General features: G+C 43.0%; 1 protein-coding gene across 5 annotated transcripts in view; it reads right to left on the bottom strand.

Annotated features, from left to right (window-relative positions):
- The window catches only part of GSS (glutathione synthetase), a 651,892-nt gene that overhangs the window by 18,088 nt on the left and 614,264 nt on the right, over positions 1–19,540 (bottom strand). For all 5 annotated transcript variants that reach the window (XM_085619008.1, XM_085619005.1, XM_085619007.1 and 2 more), the window contains one exon: positions 13,784–13,973. In XM_085619008.1, the coding sequence (XP_085475134.1) occupies positions 13,784–13,973 (190 nt within the window). The remainder of the gene's footprint in view (positions 1–13,783; positions 13,974–19,540) is intronic.

Raw genomic sequence — 19,540 nt, 5'->3', positions numbered from 1 at the left:
TTCAGGCTTCAGACATCAGGGCAGCCCTATTTCTGATTCTTCACAGGTCCAGGAGTGTTCTGATTTCAGGTTCTGGATTTGATACTTTTATGCCCAATGCCAGCCTGTGGATGCGGAACAATTGTTTGTCCACCCTCAAAACTAGTTTTGCTCACTTCTTTCCTCTGCCATGGGTTTGGGTCCAGCTTGGCTAGTGAAACAAATTGCAGGACCAGGCCTAGAGTCAGTTCTCTGTGTGAACTAGGGCAGGGCCTTTTGAAATGAAATCAATCAAGGCAGGGCACAGCTCCTCCTCAGCTATCCTGTCAGGAAGACCCTCTACAGCCAGGCCCTTTGTCCACTGTTTGGCTGCAAAATATATTTCCCAGTGAGGAAGCCATCAGCAGTCCAATGCAGCTGGCCACTCATGGAAAGGCCCCAGAAGCCTTAGTCAGAGAATTGACAACTTTTCAAAAGTGGCATTTCCAAAATAATATTTTAAAAACCGACTTTACTATTAAAGAGGATTTTTGAATTACTATTACAATGAGAGGAAGAAGTATTTTATCTAGCTGTTCCCAATCAGAATTTATCACTAGTAAAAGGTAATAATGTAAACTAGTGTTAGTTCATTGGAAGCCAGCCTTGTCACAGTGAAAAACAATCTTGTTTTTTTTTCACCCACAGTTCATTTAAATCATTAAATATACATGTCCTACTTTTTAAATACCACGTGCTCTGCCCTATGATGTTTTAGGGCGTATCTTATTGGTGACTTACACGTATTAAAAAGGAAGGTTTAGGGTTCTCAAAGGGGATTATTTTGCCAAGTTAAACTGGCAGTTTAAAACTGTCCTACAGGCTATGCTGCAGCAGCACGCCTGAGGCATGTTTTCAGGAGCTACTTTAATGGGTGGCACAATGAGTGCTGAAGTCCACTAGTACCATTTTATTTACAGACCCTTGGTACAGATAGTACCAGATACTATGGAGGAGCACAAGCTGGTTAGCGGGGTAAAGTTCACCGAGTCCTAAAACCAATACAGCCCGAGTTCAGTTACAGAAGGCAAACATTTGGGCAAACACTATGCAGAAACATGGTCATTCCCAACAACTGCAACAACACATTTGATGAAATTTAAGAGGGATTAGATAAATGAGCTTATATTACACACAGTCGACTCATTAAGAATATTTAGGTGTAGAACAATCTTGCACTATTAACAGTCTTGTTGAGAGAATCACTGAAAATAGAGCGTATGAATCAATGAGCATGTATGCGAAAGGTTGAGTGTTATGGGCATGGGCAGTGAGCATGTAAGTTTGACAAATTGACTGAGAGAAGCAGAGTCTTGCAAAACACGAACACTTTTTTATCAAAGTCTACCAGATTCCCCTTGCCTACCACTGCTACTGTGAAAGGTAATTTTGTGCCTGATTCACAAAGCTACTGGTGTAAGTCCAACTATCACATGCTGATGGCTTGATGTACAAATAGCAGGTAATAAAATATGAATTTTCACATGTAAATCAATTCACTAATAAATACAATTATCCCAGTAGGGTGGGCATGCCGGGCGCTCTGTAACCTCTGGGAAGACTAACAAAGTCAAGAGTTTTGGAGTATTCACAGCTTCTCCATGAGCCTTTCATACTTGAGAAAAAAACTGATGATTCTGTTCTATCAAGAGAAGGAGTATATCCCTTTTAAGGATAGAAATGGGCAGAAAACACCCCCAAAGATGTGCAGGTTTCTAGAAGAACAGGTTTCAACAGGAGTTTCAGGAAAGTTTGAATGTAGTAGTGGCTGGCATCCTAATTTTTAAAGCAGGCTCCACAGCCAGTTGCACACCCTATTATCTTCCTTTTTATCTCCTCCAAAGCATTGAATAGGTAGTAACTACTGTAATCTGAAAATGTATACATGGTTGTAACTGCCTCGATCACTTCCAGGTGAACAACCACTCACATAAAGAAGCAAAATCTCTTGAAAGCAGTATTAGATGGATATTTTCAGGACGGAAACAACAAGTCGTGGTCTTGCCTTGCCAGATTGTATTGCATCATGACCCTTTAAAACTGATAGCCACTTCATCCACCTCCTGTGGCTGGATGAGATGGAACAATCATACACTGTTTTGACATGAAGACTGACTGCAAGTACTGGCCTTCTATCTTTTACTGCTAACGACTGGGCTATTGACTCTGGTGTGGCACACTTAACTGTCTTCTTGTTCAACGTTGGTGTTCGGCCTTTGCATCCCATGATACAGATTTCATTTATAAATGTACCCTATTGACAACTAGATGCTCTACCTGGAGGCGCGGCCTACTAAAAACATCAAGTCGCTCCCCCAGCGAGTGAGTGTTAAGGACCAGAGAGGTGGTTGCTGGTGTCAGCGGGGGCACTACAACGTCCAGAAGCCCTTTGTGAGAGAGATAGTAAACTGTGCAGCTGTGCTCAGAGATGCTGTCTTCAAAAACATCAAGCCCCGCCCTCGGCGCGGGACGCGCCCGGGCCAAGAGCATGCCTGTCAGCAACCAGAAGGGGCCAGGCAGGACCAGCCCTCTTTGTGCGTAAGGTAACTGATCTAAGTTATTACTTATTTTAGCCTGATGAGGAAAACAAAGACTGGGGCGAGTGACCCCGGCGGTGACACAACCACCACCATTGACTCCTTTCTTGTACGGGCGAGAAAGAAATTCTACTAACAGAAAGGAGACTTTCACTCAAAGAAGTAAGTGGAGACTCGCTCACGCCAACCCACGGCGATACAGCCGCAGCCGGAACACCTCCGCGAGGGCTAATTCATCTGCCAACTGGCTCACATCCTGCACTCATTAAGGACTATGCTTACGTGAACATTTCTCTCCTTGTAGAACCTCCAGCCCCAAAAAAGAGAGGGGGCAAGAAGGTGGCTTCTAGCTGTAAGGGGGCAGTTGTGAATTTAGATGTTGGTGATGTCGTCCAAGGCGGAACAGCCTTGTATACGCCCTTTACGAACTTTGAACATTTTTGTTAGAAGAATTGTTAACTCCGTTATTAGGATGTCTAGACTGGACTGAGGCAAAGCTATCTTATCACCCAAGACATAGCATGAGTGACTCAAGGGAGGGGAGGGGGAGGGTGGGGGGGGGGGGGGGGGGTTGGTGCCACAACGAAGAATTGTTTCTATTTTTCCCCATGGCTCTAGCTGTAGGGGAACATGTGGGGAATCGGATGCAGTGAGGGGGAGATTGCACGTAGGTCAAAAGGAGATGACAGAAGGGTCCAGTCATACTGCACTGACATTGTCAAGTGCGCCTCCATCTTTGCAGAGGAGCATGGAGGTGGAACATTGTGTGTCCAATGTCAATATGCCCCCCCACCAAGTTAGATGGCTGAGCAGCAGAGTACTGTCATGTAGCTGCACTCATCAAATCTCAAAATGCTGCCCAAAACACGTGGGGGAGTGAGGTGTATGGTTCCACCATGTTACATTTCCCACCTGACTTGGCACCGCTAGCAGTGGTTTTAACAGGTGTACTCCCCATTCAAGCGGGTGTGAGGGAACTTGCGCGCAAGGTGAAACATTGGTGCGACAACACATTAGTGAATGGGTCCCTTTTGGCCCCCCATATAATCATGGCAAGAAGAGTTGGATGGGTGGGGAGCAAAGGGAAAATAATTGATGGGGAATGTGTGGTAGTGAACCTAAGGCACCCCAGGTTCACTAAAGACCTAATGAAGAAATACGAAATATCCTGCCTATATATATTTTTGATTGGCAGAATTTCTCGCCATCTTAACAACGCTCACTAGGAATCCTAAGAGAGCCAACAAATATGAACAACTGTCCACACAGCTATGGTAAATACATATATTAAACAGAAAAGCCGAAATTGAAAAACAGAATAACTTTAATAGTTTTTATTGTTGATATTTGTATAAAATAATAGTTTGAATAGTTAATTATCTAAGCTTATATACTAATATCGCACCCTCTAGTCAAACCATCACACATACCACATTCATACAACATGCATTATTACACTGACAAAACAACCAAATGTGTCAAAAACAAGGAGAACAAGAACATATAAGATAATCGAGAGGGTCTGAAATTGAAATAAGTACTTTCGTAGGAGTGGTAATGATATACCTTATCTAAATATCATAAATTGGAGCTCTCTCAAATGACTAATTAGTACATTTCAAACAATGACTTGTACAGAGGTCCTCTTCTAATAGTCTCCAGAATTTGCGCCAACGGTAGTTTTTGGAAGTATGAACTCAATATTCTGGTCGCACCTTCTTCAGGGAGCTAAAAGCGTAAAATTGGTCAGAGGGTCTTGGTGCCAGCGATGAATATATAACCTCTAATGGCGGAGACTTGATGAATCAAGGAGTCGATAAGTCAAGATGCATAGGAAGGATAGAAACCCCGCATATGGAGAGTCTTCCTGTATATATATTGGCAGCACTGGGTAAGGGCCCCATTACGCGAATATATCAAGTGGCATGGATGAAAATCAGACTTTCTTTGGTTTTGAAGGAGATCTTAAAGTAAGTCTATCTGTATGCTTGAGGTAACTCAAGTACCAGAGCGTCAGCTCCACATCATACTAATACGGATAAGAAGTACATCAGAAATAGCTGGAAAGAAGGCCTATCTGAATCACCATCAGGTACCGCCATATGAAATAATTTATTTATTTATTTATTTATTTAGAAAGTTTTATAGAGCGCGAACAAGATCCTTGCGGATATCAGAGCGCTTTACATAACAGCTGGAAGTAAGTAGAACAATACAAAATATGCAGGTAAACAATAATAACAAAAAAGCATAGATGGTGCACATAAAGTAGGAGGATTACAGATTGGTGCTGTCTATTATAACGGGAAACAGGAGAACTCAGGTCTGAGGAGAGAGCGCTCATGTAAATTTAGCCATGAGAAGCGCTTTGACTTCTTTTTTTAAAGCGGCGTAGGAGGCGTTCCGTCTGGTTGCGGGGGGCAGAGCGTTCCAAATTCTGGGCGCCATCCCCGAGAAGGATCGATTATAAGTTTTCTTTTTGTTGAACCTTTGGGGTTTCAGTAAAAGATTTTCAGCACTCCTGGAGGACCTTAAACCCCCAGAGATTGTCAGTTTCTGCGCGAGGTAGCTGGGAGAGCTGTGGTGTAAAGCTTTATGGGTCATGCACGCCACTTTTAGGTGGATTCTAGCTTCAAAAGGAAGCCAGTTCAGGGATTTTAAGTCCGGGGTAATGTGTGCAGTTCTTTTAGAGCCAGTAATGAGTCTAGCTGCAGCGTTGATCGACGCTCTTAAGGGTGCTGTTGCAGCTTTTGGGAGGCCACACAGGGAGACACTTCCGTAATCAACACAAGGGATAACTAGCTTGTACTGCTGACTTGAGGTCCTCTACTGGCAGGAAGGGTTTCAGTTTCCTTAGGATACTTATCTGGAAGTTAGCTCTCTTAGTGGCGTTACTGATGTGTTTTTGCATCATGAGGTTGTTGTCGAGAGTGATCCCCAAGGATTTTGCTGAGTCCACGATAGTTGGTTGTATGTTGAACGCGGTGAGCTGTTTGATCAAGTCATGCATTAAAGGGATCTTGGCCGGTGGTGCTATGAGGAGGAATTCTGTTTTTGATGCGTTCAGTTTGAGATGGTTTTCTGATAACCAAGACTGGGTGATCGTGAGTGTGGAGTTGAGCATATTAATGTCTTCGATGGAATTGATCTTGAGGTATAGTTGTGTGTCGTCCGCATACATATGAAATTGCACATTGGATGATTGCAGGATTTCAGTGAGAGGTTCCATGAACAAGTTGAATAGGGATGGTGCAAGTGCGGACCCTTGCGGCACCCCCAGAGATACAGGAGAGGAATTGGAGAGCGCGTTGTTAACCTTGAATTTTTGTGTACGGTTATGCAGGAAGGATGCAAACCATTCTAGCACTGTGCCAGACAAACCCATCCTATGCTCCAGTAGGCCTAATAGTTTCTGGTGTTTGACCGTATCAAAGGCTGATGAGAGGTCTAGTAGGATGAGTAAGCACGCACCGTTCTGGTCAAGGATTTGTAGCGCATCATCAAGAATGTGTGTCATGACCGATTCAGTGCTGTGACCCGCTCTGAAGCCTGATTGGTGTTTATTTAGTAGGTTGAAGTGATCTATGTGAGTGGTCAGTTGTCGGAGAACACATTTTTCCAACAATTTGGCCAAGGTGGGGATATTGGAAATGGGGCGGTAGTTGTTAAGGTCGGTAGGGTCAGCAGTGGGCTTCTTTAGAATAGGTGAGACTTGGCCTACTTTGAGGGAGTCCGGGATACAGCCTTGTTGGAGTGAGATGTTAATGATTTTGGTCCAGAGTGGAAGAAGCCAAGGGGAGAGGGCTTTGACTGCATTGGCCGGGAGAGGGTCAGTGAAGTGATTGGCCGGTTTCAGGTTGTTGAGAATCTTGCCTAGGGTGTCTTCAGTGTACGTCTCAAAGGAAGACCAGGCTGCCTCGTTTTTAAGGCAGGCCTTGGGGGGGGGAATGACATGAGATGGGTGTAGGTAAGGGGGTGGTTACCGTATGCGGGACAGTGTGAAGTGCTCTGTCATTAAGGAGATCCTTTATGATGTTGTCAGTCTTCAGATTGAAGAAGGTGGAGAGTTCTTGACAATTAGGATGTGGGCGAGCTAGGTCTGGAGCCCGTTGGGGAGCTTCCTTGGATTGATTTTTGACCAGCTCGAAGAGTTGTTTGGGCCGGTTCTTAGCTTGGTCTAATTGGTGGCTGAAGAAGTCAGCTTTAGTGTGCTTAATTTTTTTGTAGTAAGCATTTCTCTTTTTCCTAAGGAGATTGAGGTGGAGAGCCGATGGGACTGCTCTCCAATTGCGTTCAGCGGACCTGAGGGCTCGTCTGTCCTCATTAAGTAGAGCGTTGAACCAGGGCTTGGAATCTTTAATGGGAGCTCTCTTAAGTTGCAGGGGGGCTGCCTCATTAATTATCGAGGTCATGGCGTTGAGATAGTGATTTGTGAGAACATGGACGTCTGAGGTGTTTACAGGGGGCTGGAGCAGGTGATAACTGGAGGCGGGTAGTGAGTTGGGGTTGATTTTTTTCAAGTCTCTTTTCCAGATCTTAGGTTTCGTGGGTTGCGATGAGTTGAGTTTAAAGGTTTCTTTGATGTGAAAGGCAATAATGTGATGGTCCGACCAGTCACATGGTTGGATCGAATCCACCTGGATGACGTCAGCTTTGGAGATAATGAGATCAAGGGTTGATCCTTTGTTGTGAGTTGGGCTACTACAAGATTGGGTGAGGGCTAGATCATCCAGGAAGTTTTTGAAGCTGTTGACCCCTGAGTCATTAATGTCATTCCAATGGAGGTTGAAGTCACCTAGGAATATTTGGGAGTTTTGACGCCCGTTGTTAGCGGAGATCAACTCCATGAGGTGTTCGATGAAGAGGAGGTTGTCACCTGGGGGATGGTAGATGATGTGGAGTGAGCATACTGGTTTGCCCTTGCAGCAGATGTTCAGGCATAAGTATTCGCAGGATGGGAAAGAGGGTGAAATGGCTTTGTTTATGGTGATGCTGCTGCGATGTATACAAGCTATGCCACCCCCTATCTTGTCCGATCTATCGAGTCTAATGATGTCGTAGTACGGTGGTACAAGGATGTCGAGGAGCGGAGTGGATGAGTCTGTTAACCAGGTTTCAGTAAGAAATAGGATGTCAAGATCCTGTGAGATGATGAGGTCAGCTATGTCGGCAGCATGTCTAGAGGCTGATCGGCAGTTTAGAAGAGTGCATTTCAGATGGGGAGCAGTGAGGGAAGAAGAGGGGTCTTGAGGAACAAGGATTCTTCTAAGGTTATTAGCACAGACTCCTCTGTTGTTGTGTGTGGCGGGTCTGCCAGGGTTGAGGGGGATAGTCGGGATGGTTGTCTGAGAGGGCGGAAGTGAGATGGGGGGGGAGGTTCGTAAGAGTGCAGAAGAGAGAGGAGATCGCTCTCCGAAAGCAGATTGGAGGTGCGAAGAGGGCGTGTACGAGCGTTGTGTGAAGGAACTGTTTTCCAACAGGGAGGGGGCATTTTGGAGGCAGGAGGAATGAGGTCCAGGTGCTCGTGTGATTTATAGAACTTAGATTGCGTGTAGCGCGACGAATGTCTCGACAGCATCATCTTGAACGAATGTAGCTCCGCTTTAATTTGGTGCAAGGTGATCATAATTTCGTCTAATCTGGGATCTGATGCGGCTGAATGAGAGATAGGGGGGTATGTTGTGCCTGAGGGAGGCTGAGTGGGGGGATGCAACGTAGTGGATGCGGCCTGTTGTGCAGGCATGGTGAGAGGATGGCGGGTGGTTTGTTCAGAGAGAGGAGTAGTATCCAAGAGGGGGTGGGGTGAGACAATATTATCATGCAGTCTCTGTGGAGGAGGGAGACCGTGTTGAAGGGAGTAAGTGTCCGGTGAGGCCGGGTAGGGTAAAAGAAAAATACATTTAAAGTTGTTACTCAGTGGGAAATACACTGTCGTACATTATGAAACCTCTATTAGTTAATGCACTGAAGAGGTCTGTGTGTAGCCAGAGCCACAGAATTAAATCTTGGTTGGTGCAGTGGAGAATAGTGACTTGTGTATTCTTAGTGCTACGAGGTCACAGCCTGTGACAGAAAGCACTGTGAATATGTAAGTCATTATTTTATACTTGCGTCACATTACACACAGTGGAAGATAGACTGATACAAAATGTATAAATAGTTTTACGATAAAATGGTGGTTCCAAAATTACATTTTAGTAATACCAGGGCTTATGTAATACAAATTTTCTTTTTTACATAACTGTCCCTTCAACAACACCTATGGGGTACCAAGGGCTGTGTAAATACAGTTATGAATGAAAGCAAGCACTTCACAGCCCAGTTGTTAACTCTTTGCACTACCACTCCAAAAAAATCTTTGTCATCACAAAGCTTGGATTGATTCACCGGGTCCCAATCACACTTTACACTTGCAGATTAACAAACAGGGCCCATTTGCATTTCTTTCAGGCGGCCAGGCACCCTGGCATGAAAGCTTTTCACAGCACACAAGACTATGCTGAAGCAGTTTAACAATCGAAATTAGCAGTCCCAGGTTGTCTTTTTCCAAAACAAAAGCAAACATTTTGAATTCCGGACACTTACTAACTTTCCCACGGAGTATCCACACCTGATTTTAACCTTGTCAGGGTGCCTTTTGAAAATAAAGTTAACTCTCAGAACACCCTGGATAATTTAAAATCCTAGGATCCCCCATAAAAATCAAAGAGCTCCTTTAGTTACCAGGGATGACACGAGGCATCTGGATGAGAACTCTACAATGAAGCATGCCACTGGGAAAGCCAGTGGGTGAGAGTCCTTCTAATCGCATAGGGCGCTTCCCTTTGGGCAGTAAAGAGAGATAGGATTATGATCATGATAGCCTCTATTTCATTATGCCAATGATACAGCTGCGATGCCAAGATCACACGTTAGGTAAGTATTTTGTTATTCTATACAGCATCCTCATGTCCCTTAAGACTAGGTTCGAGCGTTACAAAACCACCACAGTTAAATAAAAATGTCTAAAGTCTCATAATACTGTATAAAAAGGAATACGGTGACTGGGTGCATACCCCTTCCAACTATCCTAATTTAGTCCAACACCAAGATTAAGCAACTTAAGTTTTACACATTAATGTAAGAGCACAATACTTGTTCTTCGTTGGCAGAAAGCAATGGTTTTGACTTAAATCTGTGGACAATAAAGAAGCTAATGAGGCCCAGTGAATTAATCCTTTTTTGAATGAGGGTCTGCAAAGGTCCATTCCCCATAGTGACTTTACAAAGTATCTGAATCCACACAAAAAACGTGAGTAACTCGAGTTACCTTCGACAATTTTAGAACAAGTGACAAAGCTTTAACTTTGGTTATCAAAAGAAAAATTAAGTTATACTCGTCCTACTTGGGTCTTCTTATGAGTGGCTTATTACTTCCGATAGGTCCAACGACAGGCGTTACTGGGACCATCTTAAATGCAAGTTTAGCGGAAACACCATTTCTCAGTGGTGTTCCATGAAGAGATTTCACTTGTTGCAAGCAAGCAATGTTTCCAAGTGGAATACTAGGGCAAAATATGCAGAAGTTGGTAACGGTAATTCCAAGTATTGCATGCAATACACACATAATCCTTACTAGCAACCCTTCAAATAGACCTGGATCCCCAGTCACTGTAAATCCAGTGGAGGGAAATAAATGGGACTTTTAAGGGCCACTCATAAAAAGGGCCTTCATTACAGGATCCTCTAACTCAGGATAGATTTAGCCACATCCATATTCTGATTGTTATGTGGTGAAGAGGATATTTCTCACACATTTCTCTACCTACATTGAAAAAGCAAAACTGTAGAATCCAGGAGAATATTTTTCTTCATTAGTACAATTTAAAAAAGAATGCACCCAGGAATGAGAGAATGGGCTGCAATGGGCATAGCTTTCAAGCCTCACATTAACCCATTGTTATATTACACTTATGGGCCGATTACGATGCGGTCGGAAAAGGCTCAGACCGCATCTTAATATGCCGGTCGGATTCCTTTCCAACCACCTCATTAAGATGGAGGCAGTCAGAAAGGAATCCGAATGGTCATTCCGACCGGCTTGGAGAACCCATCCGCCAGTCGAAATGCAGCCAGTAATCCCTAGGGCGGCTCTTTCCGCCCTAGGGATTACGATGTCGGGTTTCGGCAGCCTTTCTGTGCTGGCCTTTCCGACACAGAAAGGCTGTCAGAACTCGACTTTGGGTGCCCACAGCAGGGCCCCTTGGGTGCACGGACTCCAGTTGGAGGACGAGGGGGCACTTATGGAGCCCCCCTGTTGATCCCTGCACCCCGTTGCAGGCACCCTAAGGTGCCTGCCACGTGGCGCTGGGATGAACTGCACCTTCTATTTTACAATGGGAGCATGCATTCCGGCAGGAATACATTATCCCATTGTAAAGTATAGGAATGCGACTGAACAGTGTTTGGTCGCATCCTAATTAGTCGGTCAGGACTGGCGACTGGGTGTCGGTCTGTCCCATGACAGAGACGATGTCGGGCGGAGGAAACTCCGCCTGACATCGTAATCAGCCCCTTAGTGTGAAACAGGGATGCATCATAGTACACTTATAGGTGTACCTGTGCCTGAGGTTAAAACCCTGCTGCTAATTCTGGTTGCGTCCAGGTGACAGAAAATAAATTTTTCCAGAATACCTCACCTCCTACCTCACAAAAAGAGCCCTCAGTAAGGTTCTTAAGGAAGGAACTTCAAGCACTGAAGCATGTAGAAGAGGCGCTCTGAGGCTATTTCATTTTTCAGTTTCTTTGGCCTTATTTTTTAGGTCTCGCCTATCGACAGTGCATGTGCTGTCACTCCGAGGGGTATTGTTTACACTAAAGGCCTTGGAGCCCACCAAATGATTACTATTTGCTAGCTTCATTGTCGCCTTTCTTTGCGGCCTCCTAATTGGCCAGCACGAGCCCGGGAATCACTTCCATTTCTTCTATGGAGTATGGACAAAGCACAGATTGTTTCCTCTTCGTTAGTGTCCATCTGCTGCTTGCGCTGTGATTGAGGTAATATTTCTTCTTCCCCTTCCATTCCCCCTTGTCTGTGGGGCTTCTTCCCGCTCCCACCCCTTTTCCATGTTGCTTCTTCCCTTCCCTTTCTACTCAAACCTTTTCCGTGTTGCTTCTTCCCCCGTCCACCCATCCCTTCTCTGTGTGTCTGCTCCCGTCCCAGCACCCCTCACTGTTGCTTGCCCGTATCCCAATCTCCTTCTCCTATTCTCGCTTGCCTGCCCCGCCCACCTCATCCCGCCCCCCCCCCCCCAAAAAAAAGCACTATGTCACTCTCTCAACAGCATGAAGAAAGCTCCATCTGAGCCTGACCAACGTTCCTTTGAAATCCCATTGAAACCTGCAAAGGTCACCTAGACTTCCCACTACCTGATGAGGAGATGTTGGTCAGGAGAAGCCATGCCCCTGATATCTTTCTCTTCCGAACTGAGAAACATCCGTAACTGCTCCTCAGCTAGCTCAATTGGTAAAGTGAATATATTATATAAAGTCAAAGAGATTAAGTCATAATAAACCATATTTCCATGAGGAAGTCAGGCAGCAGACACTTCTTATGAACGCTATTAGCAAATGTGATGAAAATGTTCAAACAGAATGTTAATACAACCATATGTTCGATTTTTCCAGGCTATTTTCTGCTGAAATATGTCTTTAATTAGTAATTTTTCCCATCTGAAAAAGCACTATGGCGTGGCGCTAGCACTAGTCGCGTCATAGCAGTTTTTCCCTAACTTACAACCACGCTTTTGTACAACATGGCTAAAAGACATTGGCAAAGCCAAAAGCTCTAATATTAGCTAAACCTATTGGCTTTGCCAATGCTTCTTGTTTTTTTTAAGGGCACTCAGCTACAATTCACTTTACTTAAATGTGTGGACTGCACAACTGAACCCTTGGTCAGTGTTTACTGACATCACAAACTTGACTGATCTAACTAAATGCAAGCTCAACCTCTTCAAAATTGAGATCCTACTTTTAGGCCCCTGCATTCATGATAGGCGACTACTTTTATTTCTTACTATCTTAGAGCATGCCAAGCACCAGCCAAGGCTTGGAAAAAGAAAAAAAACGACATGGGATTTTTAATAGTATCTTTTCTTTAGCGTGCTCCAGAGTTTGTGCCCAAACGTGGAATTCTTCATCAACATCTACTTAGACACTTTTTTTTTTAATTGGCCTTCCCACGGATGATGAAAAATGATCTCGGAGGCCACAAAATATGCTTAACTCCTACAGACAGTAGCCAGTCTCTTACTGCTTTTTTTTAACCTGCCGAATGACTACCTAACTCAGTACAAAACATCAATACATTCCATTATTATCAGTCAGGTATGGCTATAAGAGCCACTAATTCAACAACATTCATTAAAACGTACATGATAGCGGGTTTTTTTCGTCCCCAAACTCTGGACAAAGAACTGCCTTACTGCTATAACTATGCGCTCACTGACATAATCTTATAATTTTTTTAAACTTCAAAACTAGTTCAGCTCAGCAACCAAAGTATCTTCGATCCCCACTAAAGATATTTGGGGCCAACAAGCAAGTATGAACTTTTATGAATGTAGAATGGAGACTAAAAATAATCAGAACTCTTGAAGCTGCAGCTCACGCCTTCTCTGGTACAGCACCTTCCTTTTTGGATTCACTCTCAAATTGAGATGTGCTTATACACGGACATTCAAATGAGAACAAAAACCACAGAATGCTCTGTTACTTGTGAGAGATGCACTGTTGCTATGTACAGTGCACTGACACTTTCCTTAGAGGATCGCCTTATAACAACGCAAAAAAAAAAAAAGAATAATAATAAGCTATTAATCCAGTCTTCTTTCCGTACCGAATACTAATTCCAACAAAAGCAACTTGCATTGCAAGCTAAAGTAATAAATACGTTGACGTTAAATTGTGTATTTGCAGGTTAATGATAACAGCTCAATACATGTTTGGATGCTCTGCTCCCCACAACATCCCCAAACATACAATCATATATTAGAATCGAGCGATTTAGTCTTTTGCAGATTTATATGAGGTTGATTCTGTGTGGTCTGAAAAGAGAAGCCTGAGGTTACATTTTACAACTTTGACGCATCTAGTTCGATTTCCAACTGAACTCCTTCAACTGAATGCATTGTCTTTTTTTTTAAATTTAAGATAAACAACTAAAACAACTCGTAAATGCTTATTACCTGACATAGACTCCAAAAATGCCCAGTTCAGAGATGCATTCCGATAGCGTTAAACCACTCCCTGCCTTCAACAGGTAGTTCTGTATGGGACGCGGCGTAATTTTGTCCATTAGGATGTAAGATGTCCGCTCTGCAGGGTCTTTAATGTTTTCCAAAAGGTGCTTAATTTCATCGCCATATAGGTTGTTTCCTTAAAATATACGAAAAGAGCGGTATAATGAAGGAACAGTAAGTACAACGATCAAAAACAGCTTAACCTGCATAAATATAGCACACATAATTTCGAAAAGTTAAGTAGGATGACGTGTTACCGAAAAATACATGAAATATAAAGTCCACTTTTGTTAAATTCTGTGTAACAAATCCATTTACCATGAGTAACATTCAGGATATTTTGATACCTATGTTTTGTGACTGTGATGAGAGCCACTATTATGCCTGTGCCTGGTATACCGCAAAAATACCCAGTGCATTTACACTTTAGTATTATATTTCTTAAGCACAATATTCACTCGAAGAGGATCTTGGCAGTGAAAGTTGGAAGGTTAAACATTCCTCGAACAAGGTCATCGTAGCCTTTCTTGGTACTTGGCAGATGGTATGTAAATCCTTCTACACTTTGGTTCATAAACACTCTTCGAACCAGATGGGCACACTTCAATCAAGGGACACGTAACTAAAACGCTAAATTAGAAGGCAGGGATCTACCAGAAGGGTGTTTACTGAACCTGTCTTTGAAACATCAACTGCGGAAATCAAAGTAGACATTGTGCACATGGAAGGTGGTTTGGACACGCAACCACTGCTTCACAGAAAGTCAGGGAAGAACTTAACTTGTCAAAAACTTACCATCTTTTTCAGGCTGACAATCTTAGTAAATTTTAACTTGGTTGTAGTCTGGCTAATGTGCTTTCTGGAAGACCTTAGTAAGAACTGTTTTCATAATCGATCTTTGAAAGAACACGGAGATAGACATCAGTTTAGGTAATTCACACCTAGGACGAAGACAGCATGCCTATGTGTTTTTCATGTACAAAACTGGTGCCAGCCCAGGCAATAATCATTTTTAATTGCTTTTAAAATATAGCTCCTGCTGCCAGGCGAATTGCTTCAAATAGGAGGGCGTATTAGTGTATACAGGAGATAAAAAAGGAAGTTGGGAACATGTTCTGATTGTCAGCCAAAGCCCTCCAGCTAAATGCCAATGATCATCTGGAAGTTATGGGAAACTCCGGGCCCCCTCATCCAATTCTGCGTCATCTTTCTTATGCCACTGCACATAAGGAATGTGTTAGTGAGACCCAAAGACACGTAGACTGAGATATCCATAGACAGACACATAAAGAGACAGGCAATAGTCACACAGAGAGACAGTCAGACATGGATGCACCAACAAGACGATGCCCAGGGGCCACTAAAGAGGGACGCATTTAGATTTACCACACAGAGAAACACAATGAGACAGCCAGAGAGACAACCAGATTCAGCCATAAACAGAGCCTGTTGTGGAGACAAGAAGAAAGAAAGAAAAAGATAGAGTGAGAGTATGCAACACTTCAGAAGCAGTTCCAGCTCATATTCTGCTACTATTAAATTGTAATCGGGGATTCCACAGGACTTAATGTAAGCACGGAAAATGGCTTCCCCTGCTCCTTTTGTGTAGCAAAAACAGAGCCCTAATGTGGCTGCAGAGGGCGCTTCACACCCCTTGGCCTCCATGCCTGTGCACCTGCTGCACGAATGACAGTTAAACCGTTGTTGTGTATCTGTTTACAACACTAAATCTGCCAACTGGCCTTAGTCTTGCACTGCTAGGCGTGAGCACTTCGAAGATTCAGTTGTCAAAAAGTGGTGCACTGTCCCGTTCAAGAATGATTCTAGAAACGATATACTGAGTAAGTGAAGCAATCCATGTTCTCTGCCAGTGCCAGTATTTGGACTGACCTTCCTCTATATGACCATTAATTTTACAGCACTTGTCAGGGGACTTCACCAAGTGTGCTTTGGAGTTTACTCCTTTTTAGTGCTGCAGAGTAATCCCCAGCCCGGAAGCAAGTAACAGTCCATGTCACACACGGAGCTCTGGTTTGCACGTCTTTATTCTTCAGCATGCAACCCTTAACTGAATGTAATGAGTCACAAACTTTATTAACCACACCCACCAAATGCTGTAATACTTGTAAGGAGACTTCCGAGGACCACTAGAGGCCTCATATACACAAATACAGAGCACGGCATCTTCCTCTTTGTTAAATAAAAAGTAAGAACAAATATATATATATATATATATATATATGCATTCCTCCAAGCTTAGGTAACTGCCACCGCACTCCTGAACAGAGGGTGCGTCGTCGGGGCGGACCACCCCAGCACGGTCCGGGTATAATTGCACAGATTCCTCGTAACTCAAGGATGACGACGCCGTGTTCTGGCCAAGAAAAAACTTTATTGCATTCGACTGGTAGGACGCGTTTCGCCTGACTAGCAGGCTTGTTCACCAACGGCTTGCCCGTTTCAATGGCCATTTTAAATACAGTGTTTCCGTCATGTCACATGACTTGGACTACTCTCATAGTGTATTGGAGAAAAGACTCGTAGTTTATCAAAACACATTAGCGTGAGTTCGTGCGATACACTTCAATTTACATTCTATAAATATAGACAAGTGTAAATGTAAGAGTTCACTGCAAATCTAATAATCTTCACGAATTAAAAATGAATTATACAATTTAAGAAACATTGTTTCATCAAGATTTAAGAGGTATTGATTTTCTGTCTCATTTCAGCAATACACACTAGCCCATAAAGCAATGCTATGCTCAGACTACCAGAAATGGACACTGTGAATTTACAAATTTAGCCTATTAAGTTTTAAGGCAAAAATATGTTTCAACAAGTATATTTACGTGAAGAACATCAATTGTCCCTCTCAAGTGACTGTTGCAGTTAAGCCCAAGTGGGCCAACAAATCAATAAGAACTCTCATGTTAATTAAATCACGCTGAAGAGCACACTCAACACCAAACGCATTTCATTCTGCCCCAGTGGGCTTAAAATACAGTATAGTCTGAAATACACTCATTAATTAGCTATCAGAATTGTCCACTAATAGGCGAATATGATATATGTGTCTAAAAAAACAAAAAGAAGAAGAGAGAAAAAAACTTTAAAAATAAAATATGACTTAAAAACGGGGCAGAGAAGTTGCCTATTTTATACTGTGTTCTTTCATAGAAAGCTGTCAGTAATCTGATTATAGATGTGTACCTAAATCTTCTTCAATATTCAATCCCGCCGGGGATCGTGTGTTTAGCTCTATAATGTAGCAAGACTCTAGCTTACGCAGCTTTTTTTCTCTATTGCCTCCTCGCTGGTTCAGAGGAATGCAGTCTATCACAAAATACACAAGACCTTGAGTACTCTTATTGTGGTATGCTGCAAAGTGTCTCGCAACGGGGTAAGAGTTGTCTCCATTCCGTATAGCTCTAAGATGTTGAAGCACTCTTTTGTGGACTGGGTGGATTGTGCTGCCGACGTATCTCAAGCCACAAGGGCATTGGAGAACGTAGACAGCAAAATCTGTCTTACAGTTGAAGTGTCCTTTGATTTTTTTCGTGCGTTTAGATAGTCCCAGTGTGTATATCTGTGTGTTTTTTCCAAAGCTACAAGCTTTGCATTTTGAACACTTAGTAAACCCCTCTCTGGGTTTTAGCCAATTCGTGGACTGTTTCTTGGGACGCCTCATCACATTACTGACCAACATTTGTCTAAAGGACCGTGCCTTTCTAAATGTAATTGCTGGTCTTTTCTGTGTTAGTTTGCTAAGGATCGGATCATTTCTGATCAAGTGCCAGTGTTTAGTGAGGATGCTTCTGATTTGACCATCTTTACGATTGAAGGTGGTAATCATTCCGAGTTGATTATTTTCTGTGTTTTCCCTTTTGATTTTACTTTTACTTGGTTTGAAAAGAATTTCCTCTCTAGAACTTGCCCTGGCTTTGTTAGTTGCTGCTTGCAGATTAGCCTTGGTGTACCCTCTAGCTGCAAATCTCGAGCTGAGTTTGGTTAGTTCATCTTCCAATACTGCCTTTTCGCTGCAGTTGCGCATGGTTCTTAGGCATTCCCCATACGGGATGCTCCTGATCAGGTTCTGGGGATGGAAGATCTCTGCATGGAGCAGAGTGTTCCCTGCGGTGGGTTTTCTGTACAATTTAGTCTGCAGTTTGGAATTACTCACATGAATGAAGAGGTCAAGAAAATTAACTGATGTATTGCTAATGGTGCTGGTGAATTTGAGATTTAAATTGTTCACCTGCAATTTTTTAATAAAGTTTTTTGCTGAATCCTCTGATCCTTTCCAGACTATGAACAAGTCGTCGATAAAACGACTCCAGTGTAGTACATTATTTTCCCACTCAGTATGGTATGCGACCTGGACCACCTGCTCCTCCCACCAGCCCATATGCAAATTCGCATAGCTGGGGGCGAAGCAGGTGCCCATCACAGTCCCACAGGTCTGGTGAAAGAGCTCGTCGTTTAAGAGGAAGTAATTACTTTTCAAGCAAGTGGACACCATGCTAAGTAGCATCTGGGTATGAGCCCAGAGTTTAATGGGGCGATTACTCAGAAAATATTTGATGGCATTCAAGCCATCCTCGTGCTGGATACTGGTATATAGTGTGGTCACATCAATTGTTATCATCAGAAAATCATCTTCCCAAGGCAGATCATATATTTTTTTCAGAAAATCTCCTGTGTCCTGTATATAGGATGGTAAAGTTTTTACTATAGGGCATAGGAATGAATCTACAAACTTCGAGGTGTTTTCAAATGCTCCTCCTATAGCGGAGATGATGGGGCGGCCTGGAGGATTGTCCAGACTTTTGTGAAATTTCGGAATGAGGTAAAAGACGGGGATGACCGGTTTATCTATTTTTAAGAAAAGACGCTCCTCTAATGTGAGTAAACCACGATTATTCCAGTCTTGAAGATGTTCATTGAACCTGGTAAAACTAGTTTGCATGACAAGATCAGTAACTCTTGTATAGTTACTGCAGTTGTTTAGTTGCTTGTATGCCTCATTCAAATACCTAGTTCTGTCCCACAGCACCACATTCCCACCCTTAGCAGCGTTTCTCACGATACAGTTACCATCAGAAGTCAATTTAGTGACTAACGCAGAGTACTCTTTTTCATGCTGTGTATACACTTTATGTTTCACACTAGTACATTTTTCCAAATTCTTAAGATCATTGATCACTAGTTCATTGAAAATGTCTATGGAGTCTTTGGTCATCATGGGTATGAATTTAGATGGTGGTCGAAAACTGGTAGGTTCATTTGCACTGATTTCAACCTCTTGTTCTCTAGCGGTTATTAACGCTTGACTTATAGAAATCGTAGAGTCTTCTTCTTGATTATAGGGGCTGACATTTTCCTCCTGATTGCCCATCAATGTGCTTGAACCAATTTCATTGTCGATACCTCGCAAGCCCAACATAAGATCCATATCTGCTACAGAAAGACTTCCTGGGTGTTCTTGATCAGTAAGACCACTGCTTGGTTCCCGCGGTCTTTGCTGCTTGTTCTGTGCAAAAAGTTTTTTCAATTTTAAAGTTCTGACGAATTTGAACACATCAACTCTTGTTGTTACGTAGTTGAAGTCTGCTGGTGGGCAGTATGACAATCCTAGTTTAAGTAATTTGGTTTCTTTCTCAGTTAGTGTGATATTGGTGAGATTTATAATTGTGCTTTCCT

This window comes from Triturus cristatus, chromosome 7 (genome assembly GCF_964204655.1).
Source record: "Triturus cristatus chromosome 7, aTriCri1.1, whole genome shotgun sequence".
Taxonomy (NCBI): Eukaryota; Metazoa; Chordata; class Amphibia; order Caudata; family Salamandridae; genus Triturus; species Triturus cristatus.
The sequence above is the reverse complement of the archived record's forward strand: the minus strand, read 5'-3'. Positions and strand labels throughout refer to the sequence as shown.